This window comes from Delphinus delphis, chromosome 16 (genome assembly GCF_949987515.2).
Source record: "Delphinus delphis chromosome 16, mDelDel1.2, whole genome shotgun sequence".
NCBI classification, from domain to species: Eukaryota; Metazoa; Chordata; class Mammalia; order Artiodactyla; family Delphinidae; genus Delphinus; species Delphinus delphis.
The window spans coordinates 48,940,162-48,963,307 of NC_082698.1; the positions used below are offsets into that span (position 1 = coordinate 48,940,162).

Here is a 23,146-nt window from a genome sequence, read left to right on the forward strand (position 1 = left end):
TCTGTGGCATTATCAAAAAGCAAAGTCAACATCTCTGGAGCCCCTTGGAAACTCAAACATGGCTGTTTTGGGTAAACACTTGGAAATTACTTTTCTAGATTTGCTTCAGGATCTTACTTAAATTAGAAAGACGTCCAGAACAACATCCAGAAATTTCTCAACGCATGATTGTGGGTGGTTCCTCTTGCTGGCTGTGTGGTGTTGATGGAGGGACTCAACTTCTCTGGCTTCATTTTTCTCATCTGTGGAATGGGAAGGTTGTCCCTTCCTCACAGGCTGTGGAGAGGGAGAGAATAAAGGAAGCATCTAAGGATCCAGCAGCTCCAGGAGAGGGAGTTCTGGCTCTGGGCCCGCTTGCTGGGCACCAAGGACCGAAAGGCGCAGGGTGGCCTCCTGGGGCTGGTGGTCAGTCTCCTTAAGGACCTCATGCTCAGCCTCCTCTGGGCATGTCGCGTATGTCCAGTGGGGTCTTGCTTCTTTTCTGAGGGGCCTTTTGGTGCAAGCCTGTTGAGAAATGCCATTCTGATGCCTCATCCTGAAAAGATGGCAACCAAAGCTGCAGGACTTTAAGCCAATACTACAAATCGTGGAGGAAGAATTGCTAAAATCAATACCAAATACCTCGTAAGTGAAAGGTGACAGGAATATCAAACTTTATTTGTGAAAATTCTAAGAATCATTAGTGTATTATGGTTTCTTTAAAAATATGATCTCTCTCAGTTGATGGAAGGGGACTGCAAATCAAAGGGACTATTTATTGCAGTGGGAATAAGGGACCTGCCAGATTAAAAAAAAATATTGAAGGAGCCAGAGATTTGAAACACGAAAGACAGTAGCAGATCAGCACTGCAGAATTTTATCCAAATACTGGAACCCAGCTCGGAACAGAAGTTGGTGAAGAATTCTTTTATAAACCTATTTTCATCATAACATGTGTAAAATGCAAATTTTGAGCATTATGTAAATTAGTTACTTGGTGTAATTTACTTAATTCAAAGCACTTAATGCAGCATGATATGTTTTTTCCAAAGTGCCAGGGTAGACGTTTATTTTAAATTGTTTTTAATCTTGATATGCCAGCCTGATTATTTAAAATGTTTTTCCCTTGGGTTTGCTTTCTAAATGGAAAGGAACAGAATCTGAGGAGAAGTGAGCATGTTATGATCACGCTATGCCCTCCTTTGCCAGGGCTCCAGGCAGTGGGTGTGAGTAGGGCTCACGCATGGACTCCTGTGTCTGAAATGACATATGTGTGTGCACGCACCATGTAAATGTGCTCACAAGCAATTACCCAGACGACCCTTTCTCCTTTACAGAATCTGCTCATGTATAGTTTCGTGGCTTGTTCTGAGATCTGTTTGAACAGAAGGCTCCTGGATATTATTGGCCCCTATTATGAGCAGAAATTTGGTCTCTTTCTCAGAGAGTTTTCAATGACAGACCTTCCCCTTCCGCCACTTTACAACTTTGGAACTTACATTATCACAGAAGGGAGAGCCGACCTTTTTAGTCTTCTGTCGTGTCATCCGATTATCAGGATGGCACCTCCCTTCTTTGTTTTTTGCGGTACGCGGGCCTCTCACTGTTGTGGCCTCTCCTGTTGCGGAGCACAGGCTCCGGACGCGCAGGCTCAGTGGCCATGGCTCACGGGCCCAGCCGCTCTGCAGCATGTGGGATCTTCCCGGACCGGGGCACGAACCCGTGTCCCCTGCATCAGCATGCGGACTCCCAACCACTGCGCCACCAGGGAAGCCCACACCTCCCTTCTTGATGAGCCTCTAGGACAAGAGAGATGATTTGTTCATTTGGGAGCCTTTTTTGGGGGCATTTCCAGTGCTGATGAGAAGGTTGGAAGGGAGCTGACAGCCACTGAACATCTATTTTGTGCTGTGCTGGCAGTAACGTGTGCCACTCAGTGAAGGATCATAGTGCACCTAGGAGGAAGGTGGAATTAGCTCTGTTTGCAGAAGAAATGGGCTCAGAGAAATGACTGCCCAAGGTCACTGGGCTAGTGAAGGGTGGGATTCGAACCCATGCCTGTGCTTATTCTGTGACCCCTCGGGGGAGGGGGCGGGCAGTGTGGCCAATGGGGCTACTTCTGTGTGCCCCTCCCTGAGCTGCATCCCAGGTCACCATGCAGAGGATGTTCCATTACTACTTAGGTATGACAAGGCCAGTAGATCAGGAGACAACTTCCATTGAAAAGATAGTTTGTGACAATTCCCAGGTGGAGGGGGCACACCATGCCTTGGGTGGCCACTGGGGGAAGCACCGGGGTTGATCAGGAGGCAGAGGGAGAAAGGAAACTATGGGCAAGAGCCCTTCAAGTGATTTCTGCAGGAAAGAATGGGTGAGGTGGGGTAAGCAGGCTTAGGAGTGGCTGGTTTGAATAATTTTGGCAGGCTGTGGGGCACAGGGGTGTCCCGAGTTGTCTGCTACCTGGTCCTGGGGTGATTGGGGCGAGTGGATAGTGGCTCAACGTGTGCGAGTCCCGTAGAAGAGGTGGTTGAGGGTGCAGGCCCTGGACTGGTTGGTTTGCATGTGAACGGGGTGCTCTGGGGCGAGGTGTTTACTATCTCTGGGAATTGATTATCCCTCTGAGGGGCAATCCTCCAGGGTCAGCAGAGCTCCAGATGCCATCAGAATACCACAAGTATTGATAAAAGACATGATTACTACAGAGAGCAGGGTTTTTGGGGGGCGGGGGGAGTTGGGGATGGGAGGTCACTCTGGAGGACTCCCAGGGCCAGCTGGGCAGCTGAGATGGTGACCAGGAGAGGGAGGCCTCCTTCTCAGATGAGAACCTTGCCACGAAACATAGAAGAGTGGCACTGCGCCGCCAAAGAAGGTGGGCCAGCCCCTGAGGGTCTACCTGTTCCCCTGAAGCCAGCCCCTGCCTGGGCCCTGGGGGGGGCATTTGCTCTGGGGGACTTGTCATCTCATGACAGGGAGAGGCCTGCATCCTGCTTTACTGAGAGCCAGCTGGAGGCACCACATCTGTGCATTTCTGCTCCTGTCTTTGCTGAACTCCCATGGGCCTGCTTTGTGACCACCTCGCTCCCATAGAGATGCCCTTTATCACACCAACATGGATAATGCATCCAAGAAATGTAGTCTGCAAGTGGAACACATGCTGGCGCATGGGAGGTGCTCAGAGAGTGGCAGGGCGAAGCCACTCTTTGCTTTGGGCTAAGTCTTACGTGCAGGACTGAGAGCTCCTTGAGGGCTGGGCTGTGAAGTTTTCCAATTCTGCTGTTCCCGGAGCAGTGCTCAGGAAATATTTGAGGAAGCGGGAGGGAGAAGGGAGGGAGGGAATGCACAGCTGGGCAGCTGAGCTCTAGGAGGTGAGGCACCAAATGGATTCTGAGCAGAGGGAAGGGGTATCACTTTGGATTGGCAGCAGGTAGGTCTCTGTGATCTCTTTTCTTGGAAATGGTGGCTGCTTCCTCCCCTGCAGACCCAGCCTCCAACACACCCCAGTTCTGTAGCTGTTCCGTGAATGACAAGGATGGTGGCATTTGAAGTTGGCGCTGTGGAGGGGAGTGAGCAATTAAGGAGGAGAGGACCCTGGGCAGAGGTCTTGGAAATGAACTCGAATTTGGGTCAACTCTAGCTGGGAAGAAATTCGAACCATGTATTTGGGGGCCAGATAAGAAAGGAGTTAAAAAAAAAAAAGTCAGTAGAATGAAAGTTGCGTCTCAGCTTTTGGAAAATTTGCCAATAATCCCCAAACACTTCCAACTTTGAACTTCCTGGGTGTGAGGTGGCAGCCTTCATACATATATATATTATAGATGGTAAAATATTCTTTACAGGTGCTCTCAGTGCTTGGACATTTCTTGGAAATTGAAGATAGTACGGGAAGCAATTTGAAATGTGTTCTTTCATTTCAGTTACTTTTTAGAAAGTATGTTAAATACTCATGACTATATGATTCTTTTTTCAGAAGGAGTAGTGGGATAGTTACAGCTTTGTTGCTTAGTAGGACTGTGCCTTCATCAGATACAGGACAATTGTGTGGTTGTTGAAGTCACCCTGGGCTTCAGGCTGGTTCTTGCTTTGATCCAGTTTGATTCCGCTGACTTTGGCTGTCTTTGACTCTGTGCTAGTCACTGAGCCTTGGGCTTGGACAAAGAAATGAGAAAGACCTAGTTTCTGCTTCCCCGGTCCTTGAGCTATGAAACTTCAGGGAGGCATGAATTCTGACTTGAGGATCTGAGATGGCCTCGGGGGAGGTATGATTTCAGTTGAGTCTGATGGAAAGGTAGGGGCTCCGTAAATTTCAAATTGGGAGCATCTAGGCTGAGAGTAAGAGTGCGTAGATGGTGTGTGTGTGTGGGGTGGGGGGGGGGTGGGGGGGGTGTCTGTGTAGGGGGGGCTGTCCAGGGAAAGGCAAAGAGCTTTTTTTACTGGGGTTTGGGTGCATGGTTTCTGGTGGTTGTGGTGGAAGAAGGTGATGGTGATACAAAAGCAAAAATAAAAAAAGCTGTTAAAACCAGAGAGTCTCTTATGTATCAGGCTAAGGTGTATGGAGTTTATTCATATACAATAATAAAGTCTCTGGAAGGCTTATTGTTTGTTTGTGATTGATGGATTCTTTTGCGAATATTAATTTCTTGGCAACTTTAAAAGAAATGTGTTATTTGTGGAAGGTTTTAGAGGAGGGCTATATCATGAGCAGATATGAACTCTGAAAATATCCTGGCGGAGGAAGGCATTGGCTGGGAGGACCCCGGGGTCAGGGCGACCTCGTCGGAGACTGTGGCAGAAATCCCAAGGAGGAGATGATGGTGCCTTAACCCGGGAAGGGATCATGGAGATGGGCTCATGACGGGATGTTTAGGAGAAGTAGAGAGCCCTTGGCCAGCCTGAGTGTCTGCTGTTGATGTTCTCCAAGCCTGGCTGATGGGTGATGCCAGAGGGAAGCCCAGGAATGTGGGGATGTGGGCAGGAGTGCATGCAGGGAGGGATCAGGAAAGAGGCAGGAGCGCATGTGTGCGTGTGGAAGCCCAGGGAGGGGAGAAAGGACTTCAGGGATGAGTGGTCACAGGCTGGGTGCTCCGGAGAACCCATGGAAAGTGAAGAGAGAGGAGGGTCTCCGTTTGTTCATGGCTTTGGCAAGAGCTTCAGAGCAGCGTGGTGTGCGTGGCAGTGGGCAGAGAGGTGAGTGCTGGGAAGTGCCAGAGGGTGCCTGGGCCCAGCATTCGGAAGCTGGTCTGTGGAGGGGAGGAGCGATGGGGCAGAGGAGGCCCAGGGCTCGGGCACTGGGGATGCATGTGCTCACCTCCTCCACTGCTGGTGGTGGGGCCCCAGCTTCCTTCCCTGGCAGCCCCACAGTTCCGGTCCTCCCTATTCCTGGTCCCCGTTGTGGGGTGAGCAAGGCCCTTCTTCATTCAGTATCCCAGATGCCTCATTCTGGAACTTTCCACGTGCTGTTTCTTCGGTCAGGAGTGGTCTTCCCCGGGTGGTTTCCAGGGCTGGCTCCTTTTCACCGATGCTCTTCACAGGGGCCTCTCCCACCCCGACCCTCTGCAGTTTCCTGCAACCCAGTCTCTACTTTCTTCAGCGCTCACACCACTGTTGGAAATTATCTATTGTTTATTTGTTTCCAGTCTCTTCTTCAGCCCCTGAAATGTAAGTCCCATGCTAGTGGGAACACCGTGGGCTCATTCATTCTTGTTCCCCAACCCCCTAGCAGAGGGACCAACACAGAGAAAGCTCTCAGTGAATATTGGAGGGAAGGAGGGATGAATGAATGTCAACAGGACGACTCTGGTATTGCAAAGACTTCTGATGAGCAGGTCCTTTGAGAGCCCAGAGGGTGGGCCAAGGCAGCTGAGGCCCGTCCTGAGGTGTCGTCACATCAGATTCCTCGCAGGAATGCACTTGCCCTGTTCGCTGAACTGCTTCCTTTCTCTGGGGAGCAGGGTGTCTCTCCTGGGAGCCTCTCCCTGTCATCCGTGTGGGTGGCCGATGCCCTCGTTCATGGTTCGTGTCCCCCGCACGCTCCCTGCTGCCACCTTGGAGAGTTGTGGGCTGTTTGCCTTCTCCTGCCCTTTCTGGGCTGCGGCTGACGAGACGCCCACTGTGGCCCCCTCGTCTCCCTCTCTAGCGGAGGTGGGTCTGATTGGGGGAGCTGCACCAGCGAAGGTGGACTGGGCTGGCCAGTCTGCACAGAGAGCTCCCAGTGGAAGGGCCTGGGCCAAGGTCCAGAACTCTTTAGAGGACCAAAGGGCTCCTGGGATGCCCACACTGCTACCCCGAGAGCAGCCCCATCCCTGTCTTTAGTGTAACTTCTTGGAGAATTCTCCCTTTCTGGGGAGCAGCAGTGGACAGCTGGCTTTCTTGGGGGATGAAGGTAGGGTGGTGTTACAAACTCAGACTCTTGAGGGAGGAAAGGATTTTCGTTGGAGACGTGGACTTCCTTGGCCCCATTCCTGGGGAGCAGCAGGAGGGCGGCAAAGTTAGCTTGTGCTCTTGACTGTTTTTCTGCCCCCCAGCTCTCCTCAAGTGCAACTGAATAAGACCTTCAGAGGCTGAGGGCTGACCTTTTCAGCCAAGTGGGAGCAGGTGGCTGTAGCCGGGGCCATGGTCCCTCAGGAGCACTGCTTTCAGCCTGTGTCACTTGTTCCAGGTGTGGGGAGCCAGCCACTGACAGGGAGCTTAAACTCTCTCTGATGGCTCAGTTCCATCAGGGGCTGCCCGAACAGAAGGCAGAAACGCAGCAGCTGAGCGTGTGCAGGAGCTCTGAGGGCTTGTGTTCTCAGTGTGTGCATGTCCTCGTGCGTCCTTGTGGGTCCCGAGACAGTTGCCACCCCCCGTGGCACCTCCTGTTCCCTGAAGAAGTGAAACGGTCCTATGGCTTGAGATGGATTTAGGTAGGGGGACCTCAAGGAAGAGACTGAAGGGGACTTCCTCCCCAGCCTGTGAGGACCGGCCATCCTGGTGTGATGCGTGAGGTTCCTGGACCCCTACCAGACTGGTGGGCCCATGCGCACACACACAGAGCCACCCTGGAGCTCTCTTTGCGCATGTGCTCACGTAAAGCATGGCTCTGCAGACGTGCCAGTCTCTGCCACTTTAAATACTTGTAATGGCCTTGAAAGGCGCCAGAAGTGGAGTGGGAACTGGTAGATGGTGGGTCTCAGAGCGCTTCCTTTATCCTTGTCCCATCAGCTGTGCTCAGATCTGGGCCAGAGCCAAGGCCACGGGCAGTGAGGACATGGGTGTCCAGGCGAAGGGATAGCGCTGCAGAAGCTACCAGTGTCCTCACCCCAGGACTGGCTCACACTCGGCCCCATGTGGGGAAGCTGTGTGTGTGGGTGACTTTGCTCTTTCAGTGAACTTTTCCTAGGGCGTATTAGATACAATGCATCTGTTGAACTTGGTTTATCAGTTAGTTATTGCTGAGAAACAAACCATCCCCAAAATTAGTGGCTTGGAACAACAGTCATTTGTGTGTGTGTGAGTCTGTCGATCATATTTGAGGCACAAAGTGGATGGAACTGTACTGAGTTCTAAGTGTCTGAGTCTACAACAGGTACTCAGACCCTATTCCAGGGCTTCCCCCCATCGTGGGAATAGAGGGACTCTGTGCACGTTCCCCCCAGCACCCCAGTTATGACTGCCATGGTGCTCTGGCCTCCCTGGCTCCGTGCTTGCTTTTCCATGGCTGCTCTTGTCGTATCCAGCTGGGACTAGACTTACTGATGAGCCAACCTCCCAGCAAGATGGGCAGTGAAGGAACCACTGTAGCAGCTTGCATGCTGCCTGGTACGTGTAGAATTCATGAAATTTGTGGAATGGGCATGAAGTGAAAGTTTGGAAGAGGAACTGGTTGGGAAAAACAATTGGGTTGAATTAACACTGTATCCTTTGAATTTGATTTTGGGTGACTGGATGGGCCAGGGCATGCCCGGGCAGCCCACGGACATCCCAGGCACTGAGGGAGTACAACGTGGGCAATATGGACTGGCCCAGTGTCCTCTGGAGGGGGTGGCTCAGGTGTGGGGCCTGCCTTTGGGAGCTGGAACACAGATATGGACCAGATGAAGGAAACATCCCAGACTTGAAAAAGTGGCCTATGCATTGAGACTCTGGGCTGCAAGTGACAGAAATCCAGCTCAAGCTGGCTTAGGCAGGAAAGGGTATTCTTTGGCCCATGAAACTGAAGAATCCAGGAGAAACAGGCTTCATAGGTGGACCCAGAGGCTTAAATGACATCATAGGGACTGTGCCCCACTCTTGGGCCTGCTTGCTGGCTCCATTCTTGGGCAGATCTCCTTTAGGAGAAGCCAGATGGCTCATGCAGGGCTGCCGCTGAGAGATTTGGGCCCTGGTTAAAAAAAAATATTCAGCAGCCCCGGCCATCACAAGAGTAGGTTTGCACTAATATATATATATATTTTTTTGTGGTACGTGGGCCTCTCACTGCTGTGGCCTCTCCCATTGCAGAGCACGGGCTCCGGACGCGCAGGCTCAGCGGCCATGGCTCATGGGCCCGGCCGCTCCGCGGCATGTGGGATCTTCCCAGACCGGGGCACGAACCCATGTCCCCTGCCTCGGCAGGCAGACTCTCAACCACTGCGCCACCAGGGAAGCCCGTGCACTAATATTTGATGTAGCTGGGCCCCAAGCTCCTTATGGGCTTCTGCTCCCTGGTAATTTATTCCAGCTTTCCATGCTCCCCTCCTGCCCTGGGCTTGCATCCTGACCCCTTGGTGACCACAGGGGAAAGAGCAGACCTCTCTCCCAGGTGCTGCACCAAAGTGTCAGGACGGTGCTCAGTCTAGGACTATCCTGGACCACCTGCTATCCTGGACCCCTGAACCAGTCAGGATGCAGAGTTCTCGTTGGACTTGGGGTGAGATCACACCAGCTGGAAAGAGGGTGGAGGAGGAGAGCTCATCCAGGAAAATCAAGTGCCTGGAGCAAGACAGAGTCCCAAGCCTCAGGGAGGCTGTGAGGGTGCAGGCTGTTCAGTTACAGGGACTGAGGCTGGGCCTGCTCTGACCAGGGCAGTCAGTGACCTTAGCTCACCACTAAGGGTCAAGGAGTCATAGCCCTGAGGAGCAGAGCCAGGTGGAGGGAACAGGGGTCCAGGGTTAGGGACCACCACCACATGTAGCAACCAGGACAGAACTCCCAGAACCTTCACTCCCATTGGGTGAAAGTAGGGAGAGAAAAGGAGCTTATCATGCAGGACACTTGTGGCCACAGGACCTGTTGGATGGCAGGACGTGCTCCCTATGGCGGGAGAAACTTACCCAGGGGCTGGATGCTGCTGAGGGACATTGGGACTAAATACATGTCTTCCAGCCTTTGTTCTTTGGACCATGGAGGCAGACTTGAGTCCTTGCTCAAGGCCATATGGGAGGGGGTAGCATTGGAGTTAGATGCCCTCCAAGGTCCCTTCCCGCTTAAAGATGTTTCTCTCCCCCTCGTCTTCTCCACTGCTCAGATATCCGTGGGCTCCAAAGCTTTCTGGACCAGGCCTCCCGGCTGGGCCTTGATGTCTCTTTACAAAAGGTGGACAAGAACGTTAGCCACGTGTTCACCAGCCTCTTCACCACAATGAAGACAGAGGAGCTGAACCGCTACCGGGACACACTGCGCCGCGCCATCCTTCTGCTGAGCCCGCTGGGGGCACACTCCTTCATCAACGAGGTAGGTGGTGGGGCCTGGGGCCCAGGAGCGCTGCCCAGGGCTCCCTGGGGCTGGCTCAGGTGGGCTGCAGGCACTGTCTGCTCGGGCATGGCTGAAACGGACGTGGGGATCCTTGGATGCTGGGCCCACAGCACATACCGTGAAGGAGGAGACCCCAGCACAGCTTGACTCCTGACTGGTCCCTGACGGGTGACCCAACGCCTGCCCAGATGCTGAGAGGCTGGGGGCGGCTAGTGGGAAACCTGGTTATTAGTCACTGCCAGGGATTTTTGCAGCAAGATTGAGGCCGTTGTTCGTTGTTTTTTTCCATTTAATTTTCCTCTCTTTGTTGACAGGTGTAAGCCTCTAGGGATGAAATAAATTTCCAGCTCTTGGCAGAGGTGGGCAGCTCTGCTTTGGGCTATGTCAGTACCCGGAGCAGGTGTTGTTTGCATGTCACCAAATGATACTTGGTGTACGTGCTTATGTTTTTGGTGCCTGGGATAATCAATGATTTTTTTCTAAACAACTTCATTAGGGGTCAGACCCACCAGTTTAACAAAGAATCGATGAATTTGGGAACAGAAAACTAGAAGTACTCTATGAGCGGATGATGGGTGCGCCCTGGCGGTCTAATGGCAAAGAGGTGGCAACCTGGAGTTGGCAGGTCCCTCTCCGGCCTGGGTGGGTTTTGGGGGACAGGCTGTGGGTGTGGTGTTCCTGGCAGCAGCGGTGGATGGAAGGAGTCAGGGGGCGGCTGAATGCTCCTGGCGGTTTTCTTTCCAGCCCCGGGCACTTTGTTGGCCCTCTCTGATTGAATGTAAAAGGAAGTGAAAGGCAGAATTATACTAATTCCATTTGATGTCCCTTGCTTGCTTTATTCTCTAATTAATTATTACTCGAAATGCTACCTCATGCATCAGCAGCCAGATGAAGCCCGCTGCTGGAGAACTTAACATTTGGGAACGCTTAATTTGGTGCAGTTGGCCAGCAGCCCTGCCGCTCTGGGCTAATCAGGCCCCCGGATCACGCCGGTGGTCAGCCAGGCTGTGAGGTCCCGGCGATGCTCGGCATTTTCACCGGAACACATTTCTCTGTATGAAGTCATCCAGGCCGGTAATGGGCAGGCTAGGATTAGCGCTAATGTGTCCAAGACTTTCTCAGAATGTTCCCAGCAGTGTCCGTGCCAGTGTCTGCTCCTAGGAAAGCTTTTCTCCTTGCTAAAAGGCCGGTGGAGTCTGCTCTGGGGCTGGTGTCTGCTAAGTGTCGCTGGGCCCCTGCCCTCCCCTCTCCTCGCCAATCCCTCGCCTCCTCTCCTTGCTTCCTTTCCTCCCGGCTACTGCTCTGCTGAATGTTGGTTTTGGATGTAAGCAACTTTGGGGTCAAGTCCAGCTCCCCCACTTACTCTGTGTGCGACCTTGGGTCATTTGCCTCACCTCTGTAACCTCAGTGTCTGCATCTGAAAGGAGGGATGGAGGCGGTGACGGACACGTAGCTTCTCGAGAAGCATCCGTGCTTGTTCACTGTTCACATTCGTCATTTCCCTTCCAGATGAATTCAGCTCTTGCCCTGTTTCTAGGCCCTGCAAGGATTTAACACATAACCAAGACTGGCCTAGAGGTATTCTTTCCAAGTGGTTAATTATGCAAATTCCTGCAGTGTTGGATACACTCGGCTTGGCCTTGGCCGGTTGCCTTCTTGATCTCCCAGACCGTGTTCGCAAAGCCTTTGCTTTGCTGGGTGCTGCGGAGCTGGGGTTGCCCCTGGAGCGGCTCCTCTTGTTTTTGGCTGCACCTCGCGGTGCAACCTCTTAGTTCCCCGACAAGGGATCAAACCCGGGCCCCTGGCGGTGGAATCGCGGAGTCCTAACCACTGGACCGCCAGGGAAGTCCCCTGGAGTGGCTGCTCTTAATGTCAGGCAAGAATGACAAGACCCTGGGAGGGGTGGCCAGAGATTGTAGAGGAGGACAGCACCCGGGCTTCATTGCTTCCAGCTCCAGCTTGCTCGGAGTCTTGGTTTCTGGCCCCACGTGCCTGCTATCAGGAGGAGGGAGGGTACCATCATTTCCTGGGTGCCTGCCATGGCCCTCTGTGTGCCTTCTCTAATCCTAACACTTTGAAAATGAAGCAACCGGAGCTGGAGAACTTAAATGCCTTGCTTAAGGTCATGCAAGCAGCCACCCGGGGTTTGAACAGGACTCAAGTCCAGAATGACCCACTCCAGAGCCCCTCTGTGCCATGTTACAGGCCCATCTCGCCTTATTACGGTGTCTTTCGCCAGTTGAAGGTTTGTGGCAACCCTCTGTTGTCAGATGATGCTTAGTAGTTTTTAGCAATAAAGTATTTTTTAATTAGGATATGTACTTTGTTTTTTTAGACATAATCTATTGCACACTTAATAGGCTACAGTATAGCGTAAACATAACTTTTATATGTACTGGGAAACCAAAAAATTCACGTGAGTTGCTTTATTGCACTATTCGCTTTATTGCGGTGGTCTGGAACCAAACTGACGATATCTCTGAGGTCTGCCTGTATGGAAAAGACAAGCATAGGAGTTACTGTACTGGGTAAAACAGGGCCATGCTGGTTTCATGGCGGAAGGTATAATTCAGTTGCCTCTGTCCAGCATCTGGCAAAGGTTTTTAGGGTGTTTATGCTCAAAGAATTTTACTGCATCTGTTAAGCGTGGTAGGGGAAGGAGCCTGGATTTTGGAGGTGAATGTGTCCTGTATGGCTGGCCAGCCCAGCAGGTCCTCCAGGAGAGACTTGGTGATGCCAATCCCAGAACAAAACCTTTGTTCACTGCACGCAGGCATTGCTTGGGGTTTTTGAGAAGAGTAACCCAACCTCTTCTTTGTTGTGACAAGGACAGAGGATGTCCACAAGGGTGACCCACTGCCAGGACATGTCCTGAACTTTATGAAACACAAAACATTGGTGTGGGGAAGTGAATGGCCTCAGAGCCCCACCGCTACTGATGACATGTAGATATTGTGTCCGATCAGGCCTGGTATGGACAAGTTCCAGTAGGACTGGGTTATGTGGTACTCCTAGCTGTACCTCCTCCCCTTTCCCACTCAAAAAGCCTGGCTGATGGGAGTGAGGGAGGAAGATAGTTCTGCTTGAATTGTTTACATTTTGCTGCATGTGAATCTGTTGGGAAGGCCGGTGCTTTCGCTGTCGTTAATGACAAATTCTACATGACATGGACATGGCTGTCTGGGACCTGCCAGGCTGTTCATATGCTGTGCTGGGAGGTCCACTCAGTCACTGGGGGTGTGTGTGGGGCTCGGCCTGGGGGCCCATGCACCGCTGGCCTCTCTGTGATCCCACTTTGCAAGGGGCTGCCCTTGCCAGGGGTTGTGGGCTTGGGGAGTCTAGCCTAGATGGTGGGTGAGAAGAGGGGTGTGCTGCACGCTGAGGCACTGGGATCTGCTTGGGGGGCCCTGTGGGCTCATACAACGGGCCCTGCCTCAAGCTCCCCTCAGCTTTTATCACTCAGTCTTGAACCCACATTGCCTCCTCCGAGACCTCTTTTATCACAGTGTCAATATTATGACCACATCAATGCATTATCTTTAAAAGGCCCCCCTTGGGGAGACTGGGCTCAGGGGTGACAGAACTCCCGTCTCCTGGTTCCAGACTTGGAGCCCCCCAGGGTGCTGCCCTTGGGGGGCTGTGAGGGCACAGGCCATGGAGGGAAGCCTTGCATGGGCTCGGCACTGGCACTCTCGGAGTGAGGCACCTTCCAGTCACCCCTAATTGGGACTGAGTTGGATGCATCCTATCCTGAGCTGGGCCTTGGTTCTTCTCTGGACCATTGTCTGCCAAGTGGGGATTTAGTGGTTGGGGACAGCCATCTATGATGCTATACTCATGTAGCCTGTCAGCCCAAACGAGCCAGGGGAGGTGGGAATGTCAGTGTCCTCTCCTCCCTAACTCCAGGACTGTGGAAGTCCTAAAGTGATCAAGGTGACAGCTGCTGAGAGGGGCTGAGGCCAGGGGTCTTGCTGGCTGATGGAACCACCTCCCCTCTGTTCAGGAGTTCCTTCTTTCATTTGTCCAGCATTTAATGAGCCTGAGTGCTGTGCTAAGTTCTATGCCGGGCACTAAGGCTACTGTCTCTGCTCCCTTGGGGCTCCCAGCTTGGTGGGGAAGACAGACCCCTTCACCTATAAAGCAGAGGTGTGGACCAGGTCCTATGACAGCACCGAGGATGGAGCCATGTCCTCTGGTCCGGGAGAGATGGGGTGGCCAAGGGGGTCAGGGACCCTCCCTGGAGTAGGTGACACTGGGTCTGGGTCTATAGGGATGAACTTTGATTAACCTCATGGTCAAGGTGAGGCTGGAGACAGGGCTCTGGAGAGCCCTAGGATCTTCAGGGATGTGTGTGGTGAGGTTGCTGCAGTGGGTGTGCAGGGTGGGGAGTGGTGGGGCTGAGGCTGGGATGGCAGCAGGAAGGGGTTCCCTATTCCGGGGGTGGGGAATCCAAACTTCGGGATCGGTTTGTCCTTGGTTTGTTTTTTTCAGGGTCTTTGAGGTTAATAGTCTATAGTGGCCTCCAAAACCACAGCCCCAGCTGTTGAGGGGTGTGTACATCTCACTGTTATTTCTTCTCCAGGTCAGGTTTGATGGGGAGCCCTCCAGTCCACAGTCCATTTTGGCCCCGGGCTTCATCTCATCTTCCTGAAGGAGAGTCTATCCATCCGTTCATCAGCTGTCCATGTGTCTGTGTGTCCATCCGTCTGTCCATCCATCCATTTGTGTGTTCATGCATCAGTCCTTCAGTCTATCCGTCCATCCACCCACCCAGTCATCCATGCAGCCAGTACAGATTGGGTGTCTACTATGGACCAGGAACCATATCAAGTACTGGCTGGGAACACAGTGGTGGTGCCTTCTCCTGGGGACCTGCCATGGTGTCGAACATTGTGGCTGCACCATGGCCGTGGTCCTGCTGGGCACTCGCCGTGGTGGCCGAGAGGGGGCGCCTCAGGGCTCTCACCCACCAGAGCCTCCTCTGGAGGTGTGCAGAGAGGGGGGACTCCAGGACTTTGTCCTTTCAGCTCTCATTCGTTATTTCTGTGCTTCTGTCTCTAGCTGTACTTGGGCTTCTCTCTTTCCTTTTGTATCCTCTTTATTTCTTTCTCTCCTCTCCCTCCCAGTCTGTTTTGTTTTACTGGAAAAAGTAGAAAAATTAAGCTATTTTAAGCATTTATGGAGAAGAATTGCCACTGCTTGCTGACGGTTCATGAGGCAGACACGTGCCCTGCCCCCGGCCCTGCAGTCCGAGCGCTGTCCAGCCCTGTGCAGACTGTCCCTCCCACGGGAGTGTGACCCCCTCAAGGGCAGGGACTGCGTGGTGTCCACTGTTTTATCTTCCAAGAGCAGCACAAGTCTTGGCCCGCAGTGGCTGTTGAGGGAATGATGAGTGGATATTTTATGTTTCTTCCAATAGAAAGCTATGTTTTCTTGTATATCCCTCAGTTGCCTTGTTTTGGTTGGTCATCAGGTCCGTGGCCAGCCCATCAGCAAGGGCTTTGGTCTTAAAACTTCTGCTCCTTGGAAGGCTTAAGTTTGCTTCAGAACCCTGCCTTTGGCCTGGTGTTGCTTCCTCGGTTAGCGAATGGGGTGAGCTCTTCCTGCGGGTGGCACGAGGTACCACGGGGGAGAGCAGTGTGCAGGGAGGTGAGTGGGTTGGGAGAGGGCTGGCAATAAGCAGCAATGCAGGCAGGAGTGGGAGACTGGACACACACACACACACACACACACACACACACACGGACGCGCACACGGACGCACACTCGGATACAGGCTGATACAGTGAGACCACCAACCAGCCACATACTCTGGTACAAGCAGACCCTCAGACTAGCACAGCCTAAGAGGCACTGATACACACACATACGTGTGCACGCACACACACACACACACACACACACACACCCTGAAAGGCACTGCTGATGGCAGAGCAGTCTGGAGAAGGCATTGCAATGTTGGGAAAGAAATAGCAGCACTGAGTGACAGTTGCAGCTGATGGCTTTTGCCTCTGCGGTTAGAATGATACCAGGGATCTCTTCTGTACCGAGAAGGATGAGAGAAAGAACAGGAAGGGAGCCTGTTCGGAGGATAGCTCCCCATTCCTCTGGGAGTGGGGGTCATCGTTCACCCAGGCTGGGGGGAGTAGGTGAATGTGAAGGGACAAAGGTGGACAGGGCCACTTCCAAGCATCCCTCCCCACCCCAACCTGGACTGGCTTCCCAGGCAAGGCGTGTGGCTGGAGGCCAATTTAATCTTTATTAGAAGCACAGCCAGGGTTAACGCCTGGCTCCGAATCAGTTGCTTCTCAGAGTTTGCTGCAGTGAGTGAGTTTGCTCCTACAATTTGAATATAAAGACTGTGCTTTTAAATACATTCATAGCAAAGGTAATTAAGTGATTGCAATGTTCTGTTGTCCCACATGATACATGCAAATATTTCTCACTCCAACATGGTAAATCTTCAGCAGATGACTTTATCACTCAGAGCTAGGATAATTCTGTGCCATTTAAGTATCATTTGTCAGAATGTTTAAAATTACTAATTAATTATAGAAGATTAAGTTTTAAATGTGGCCCTGCATTTGCATTTAATTATATCCTACTGTTTACGGATTTTAAAGCCTTAGTAGTTTAGCAAAAGTACAACGAGTCTGAGAAATTCTTTTTTTTCCCTTTAGAAATTCTTAGAAATGAGCTCAGGAGGAAGAGAGATTCAGTAGAGTTTGTTCTGGCAGGTTTGGAGATCTGCGATGCTCAAGGCAGCTGGAATTTGGGGCCTGGCTGAGATGGGGAAGGGAGCAGACAGCTGTCCCCCCAGGGCCTGTGTCCAGGTCACTGTCTCCTCGCTTCTCTGTTCCCATACCCCTCTTATCCTTCTGAACCCTGTGCACCTGTTGCCGAAATCTCGGCTTCTCTGTGAACTGATGCCAAACAGAAATACGGAGACAGAGATTTTGGAGGAAGAGAGAGATGGCTTTATTTTTCTGCCAGGCAGAAGGGAACACACAGCAGGCTAGCGCCTCAAGAACTGTGCCCCCCTACTCCTTCGGGAATCAGAGAAGATTTTATATGTGGGGCTCACAGTCCGGGGTATATGATAAACATCAAAGTAGTGAAGGTCTTGCATTCTTCGTCTTCCTGCATTATTTCAAAACAGTCACAGCTGGCATCAGGTGGCCCAGTAATTGGGTCCGTTTGTCTCGACCTTTTTTTCTGAAATGCAAATGCTACAAGGGGTGATTTGCTACAAGGGAGTGCAGGATGTAATTCACATAGTGTTAAAGAGTAATAGGTTAGCTTTGTGAAGTACAACTCTAGTTACAGATTAGTAACAGTTAAAAAAAAAAAACAACTAGGAGTGATTAACTCTTTCAGGCTAGATTATGTTTCTTCTTTAGCCTGTTCACTGTTCTCTTTGTTTTCCTTGTTCTCAGGAGAGGGAAAACTTCATTTCTATTTTTGCTGCAACACACCCTGGGAAAGCCATTGAGGGCTTGCAGGGCACTGCAGCACCCTGGGCATACCTCCATGGTCACCCTCGCCGCAGGGCCCACAGCCAGCCCCCACTGTGCTGTGAGCGTGTTTGTCTCTCTCCCCATGGAACCTAGGAGCATGTGAGGCCAGGAGCTGGGACTGGGACATATTCATCTTTGTTAATGGCCTTTTTGGAGCCTGTGGATGATGGTTTTCAAAGGGATGGATGCAAGGCAGACTCCCAGGAGCCCTGACTCCTGCCCCAGGCAGATATTCTCTGCACGCTCAGTTACGCAGTGGGCACAGAGTAAACACATTCTTAAGGTTCAGGCCAAGCAGGGGCACCTGAATAAGAGATTGTTTTGAAAGAATGAAATGTTTGGTTTTTAAATTTCAAAGGAGCATCCAACCTTTCCTTGAGGGAAATGCTTGAATGTGGCTGGACCTTCTGGAGTTCGTTCGCTGTTTGAGTGCTGTTTCTATTTCAGGTTGCATTTGGAATCTGCCACACCATTCCTGGTGCTCAGGGAAGCCTTACTCAGCTGTCTGGGAGGCCTGTCTGCTCCTTTCTGGGGGTGAAGAGAGGGATCTTGAACGTGACGCATGGGCCTGGAGATACCTGGTGTTCTTTTCTTCCTCTGTGGACCGTTAAATAGCCAGCAGAGTGTCAGTTCCTCCCTGCAGGGGTCTCTGTGGCTTATTAGCAGGTAGCCCCTGGGGCTGGGGAGGCAGCAGGCATGGGACATAGGCATTTACAAAGGGAAACGGCCTGCAGCAGTGGAATGACTCAATTACCCGTTCTGCTTCTGGATCCCTAAGGGTGTTCAGCTTGGGGAGGCTTCCCCTGAAGTGGTGAGTCAGCCCTTTGTTGATTGAAGGGCTGGGTGGGGAGCCCAGTGGGAAAGGAGCAGAATTTCCTCAGCACTGCGGGAAGCCACGGGAAGGCTGGGGTGTTAAAGGGAGGCAGAGTTGAGGCGACGTGATCCCGTTTGGAGCGGATTCATCTCACAGACGCTGTCTGTGCCGTGCAGCCCGTATCTGGTACCATCCTCTGCATGCTATCAAATGGGGCCCTTGCTTGGTACCAGCAGGAACTTGGCCTTGGTAGTCTGCCTTTTGCGTCCAAGCTGCCAGTCGGCTTGGAGAATAGAAGGCCTCTGCCTCAGTTAGCTGGTGCAGCGCCACAAACCATCCCCAAGCTCAGTGTCGTGAAACAATAATACTCATACTAATGAGTCTCCTGGTCAGCAGACCTGGGTCAGATGCGACTGATCTTGTCTGGGCTTGCTCATTCGTCTGTGGTCAACTGGCCGTTCAGCTGGGGCTTCCCGGTTAGGATGGTGGTGGGCTGGCTGTGAGTTGAGGACTGGTGACCAGGCCTCGGGTCTCTCATCACCAGTTGCTAGCCCACACCTATTCACTGGGCACCAGCAGAGTTTCAAGAGAGCAAATGTAAGTGCTCAGGGCTGCTCAAGGCCTAGGTTCAGACCTGGTGCATCATGGCTTCTGCCATGATCTCTTGGCCAAAGCAAGCCACGAGCCTGGATTTAAGGGCCAGGCGGAGGAGACGCTGGGGAAATTCCTCTAGGGGGAACTGCAAGGCTACATGGCAAAGGGAGTGGAAACAGGAAAGGATGGTGAGTTTGGATGGGGCCAAAGTGGATGGGGCCACTTTGTAATCTGTTTACCATTCCCAGATGGGCTTCCTGGGAGGAAGGTCTATGGGTGACAGGGGCCATATGCCTCCTTTCTTGAACTTTGTTTTTTTTTGACACCTTTATTGGAGTATAATTGCTTTACAGTGGTGTGTTAATTTCTGCTGTATAACAAAGTGAATTAGCTATATGTATACATATATCCCCATATCCCCTCCCTCTTGTAGCTCCCTCCAACCCTCCCTATCCCACCCCTCGAGGTGGTCAAAAAGCACCCAGCTGATCTCCCTGTGCTGTGCGGCTGCTTCCCACTAGCTAGCTATTTTACATTCGGTAGTGTATATATGTCCATGCCACTCTCTCACTTCATCCCAGCTTACCCTTCCCCCTCCCTGTGTCCTCAAGTCCATTGTCTACGTCTGCATCTTTATTCATGTCCTGCCCCTACGTTCTTCAGAACCTTTTTTTTTTTTTTAGATTCCATATATACGTGTTAGCATACGGTATTTGTTTTTCTCTTTCTGACTTACTTCACTCTATATGACAGAGTCTAGGTCCATCTACCTCACTACAAATAACTCAATTTCGTTTCTTTTTATGGCTGAGTAATATTCCATTGTATACATGTGCCATATCTTCTTTACCCATTCATCTGTCAATGGACACTTAGGTTGCTTCCATGTCCTGGCTATTGTAAATAGTGCTTTAATGAACATTGTGGTACATGTCTCTTTTTGAATTATGGTTTTCTCAGGGTATATGCCCAGTAGTGGGATTGCTGGGTCGTTTGGTAGTTCTATTTGTAGTTTCTTAAGGAAGCTCCATACTGTTCTCTGTAGTGGCTGTATCAATTTACATTCCCACCAACAGTGCAGGAGGGTTTCCTTTTCTCCACACCCTCTCCAGCATTTATTGTTTGTAGACTTTTTATGATGGCCATTCTGACCAGTGTGAGGTGATACCTCATTGTAGTTTTTGTTTTTGTTTTTTTTAATAAATTTATTTATTTATTTTTGGCTGCATTGGGTCTTCGTTGCTGTGTGCGGGCTTTCTCTAGTTGTGGTGAGTGGGGGCTACTCTTCACTGTGGTGCATGGACTTCTCCTTGCGGTGGCTTCTCTTATTGCGGAGCACGGGCTCTATGTGCACGGGCTTCAGTAGTTGTGGCACGTGGGCTCAATAGTTGTGGCTCACGGGCTCAATAGTTGTGGCTTGTGGGCTCTAGAGTGCAGACTCAGTAGTTGTGGTACGTGGGCTTAGTTGCCCCATGGCATGTGGGATCTTCCTGGACCAGGGTTTGAACCCATGACCCCTGCATTGGCAGGCGGATTCTTAACCACTTCGCCACCAGGGAAGTCCCCTCATTGTAGTTTTGATTTGCATTCCTCTAATGATTAGTGATGTTGAGCATTCTTTCATGTGTTTGTTGGCAGTCTGTATGTCTTCTTTGGAGAAATGTCTATTTAGGTCTTCTGCCCATTTTTGGATTGGGTTGTTTGTCTTTTTGATATTGAGCTGCATGAGCTGCTTATTTATTTTGGAGATTAATTCTGTCAGTTGCTTTGTTTGCAAATATTTTCTCCCATTCTGAGGGTTGTATTTTCATCTTGTTTATGGTTTCCTTTGATATGCAAAAACTTTTAAATTTCATTAGGTCCAATTTACTTATTTTTGTTTTTATTTCCCTTTCTCGAGGAGGTGGGTCAAAAAGGATCTTGCTGTGATTTATGTCATAGAGTGTTCTGCCTATGTTTTCCTCTAAGAGTTTGTTAGTGTCTGGCCTTACATTTAGGTCTTTAATCCATTTTGAGTTTATCTTGAGTATGGTGTTAGGGAGTGTTCTACTTTCATTCCTTTACATGTAGCTGTCCGGTCTTCCCAGCACCACGTATTGTAGAGGCTGTCTTTTCTCCATTGTATATTCTTGCCTCCTTTATCAAAGATAAGGTGATCATATGTGTGTGGGTTTATCTCTGGGCTTTCTATCCTGTTCCATTGATGTATATTTGTGTTTTTGTGCCAGTCCCATACTGTCTTGATTACTGTAGCTTTGTAGTATTGTCTGAAGTCAGGGAGCCTGATTTCTCCAGCTCCATTTTTCTTTCTCAAGATTGCTTTGGCTATTCAGGGTCTTTTGTGTCTCCATACAAATTGTGAAATGTTTTGTTATAGTTCTGTGAAAAATGCCATTGGTAGTTTGATAGAGATTGCATTGAATCTGTAGATTGCTTTGGGTAGTATAGACATTTTCATAACGTTGATTCTTCCAGTCCAAGAACATGGTATGTCTCTCCATCTGTTTGTATCATCTTTAATTTCTTTCATCAGTGTCTTATAGTTTTCTGCATACAGGTCTTTTGTCTCCTTAGGGAGGTTTATTCATAGGTATTTTATTCTTTTTGTTGCAATGGTAAATGGGAGTGCTTCCTTAATGTCTCTTTCAGGTTTTTCATCATTAGTGCATAGGAATGCAAGAGATTTCTGTGCATTAATTTTGTATCCTGCTACTTTACCAAATTCATTGATTAGCTCTAGCAGTTTTCTGGTAGCATCTTTAGGGTTCTCTATGTATAGTATCATGTCATCTGCAAACAGTGGCAGTTTTACTTCTTTTCTGATTTGGATTCCTTTCATTTTTTCTTCTTCTCTGATTGCTGGGGCTAAAACTTCCATAACTATGTTGAGTAATAGTGGAAAGAGTGGGCAAACTTGTCTTGTCCGTCATCTTAGTGGAAATCTTTTCAGTTTTTCACCATTGAGAACGATGTTGGCTGAGAGTTGTCATATATGGCCTTTATTATGTTGAGGAAAGTTCCCTCTATGCCTACTCTCTGGAGGGTTTTTTTAATCATAAGTGGTGTTGAATTTTGTGGAAAGCTTTTTCTGCATCTATTGAGATGATCATATGGTTTTTATCCTTCAATTTGTTAATGTGGTGTATCACATTGATTGATTTGCGTTTATTGAAGAATCCTTGCATTCCTGGGAGAAACTCCGCTTAATCATGGTGTATGATCCTTTTAATGTGCTGTTGGATTCTGTTTGCTAGTATTTTGTTGAGGATTTTTGCATCTATGTTCATCAGTGATACTGGCCTGTAGTTTTCTTTTTTTGTGACATCTTTGTCTGGTTTTGGTATCAGGGTGATGGTGGCCTCATAGAATGAGTTTGGGAGTGTTCCTCCCTCTGCTATAGTTTGGAAGAGTTTGAGAAGGATAGGTGTTAGCTCTTCTCTAAATGTTTGATGAAATTTGCCTATGAAGCCATCTGGTCCGGGGCTTTGGTTTGTTGGAAGATTTTTAATCACAGTTTCAATATCAGTGCTTGTGATAGGTCTGTTTATATTTTCTAGTTCCTCCTGGCTCAGTCTCGGAAGGTTGTGCTTTTTTAGGAAATTGTTCATTTCTTCCAGGTTGTCCGTTTTACTGGCATATAGTTGCTTGTAGTAATCTCTCATGATCCTTCATATTTCTGCAGTGTCAGTTGTTACTTTTCCTTTCTAATTCTGTTCACTTGAGTCTTCTCCCTTTTTTTTTGATGAGTCTGGATAGTGGTTTATCAATTTTGTTTATCTTCTCAAAGAACCAGGTTTTAGTTTTATTGATCTTTGCTATTGTTTCCTTCATTTCTTTTTCATTTATTTCTGATCTGATCTTTGTGATTTCTTTCCTTCTGCTAACTTTGCGTTTTTTTTTGTTCTTCTTTCTCTAATTGCTTTAGGTGTAAGGTTAGGTTGTTTATTTGAGATTTTTATTGTTTCTTGAGGTAGAATTGTATTGCTGTAAAGTTCCCTCTTAGAACTGCTTTTGCTGCATCCCATAGGTTTTGGGTCATCGTGTTTTCATTGTCATTAGGTTCTAGATATTTCTTGATTTCCTCTTTGATTTCTTCAGTGATCTCTTGGTTATTTAGTAACGTATTGTTTAGCCTCCATGTGTTTGTATTTTTTACAGTTTTTTTTTCCTGTAATTGATATCTAGTCTCATAGCGTTGCAGTTGGAAAAGATACCTGGTACGATTTCAATTTTCTTAAATTTACGAAGGCTTGATTTGTGACCCAAGATATGATCTATCCTGGAGAGTGTTCCATGAGCTCTTGAGAAAAATGTGTATTCTGTTGTTTTTGGATGGAATGTCCTATAAATATCAATTAAGTCCCTCTTGTTTAATGTATCATTTAAAGCTTGTGTTTCCTTATTTATTTTCATTTTGGATGATCTGTCCATGGGTGAAAGTGGGGTGTTAAAGATCCTTGCTGGGTAGAGTAATGGTGGTTGTAGGTTTTTCCCTTTCATCACTTTAATTATGTCCTGCCACTCTCTTCTGGCTT

The 23,146-nt window shown here is 49.7% G+C and overlaps 1 protein-coding gene across 1 annotated transcript in view; it reads left to right on the forward strand.

Annotated features, from left to right (window-relative positions):
• GRID1 (glutamate ionotropic receptor delta type subunit 1) overlaps positions 1-23,146 on the forward strand; it is a 666,253-nt gene that overhangs the window by 188,902 nt on the left and 454,205 nt on the right. The window contains exon 4 of the mRNA XM_060033707.1: positions 9,461-9,666. Within this exon, the coding sequence (XP_059889690.1) occupies positions 9,461-9,666 (206 nt within the window). The remainder of the gene's footprint in view (positions 1-9,460; positions 9,667-23,146) is intronic.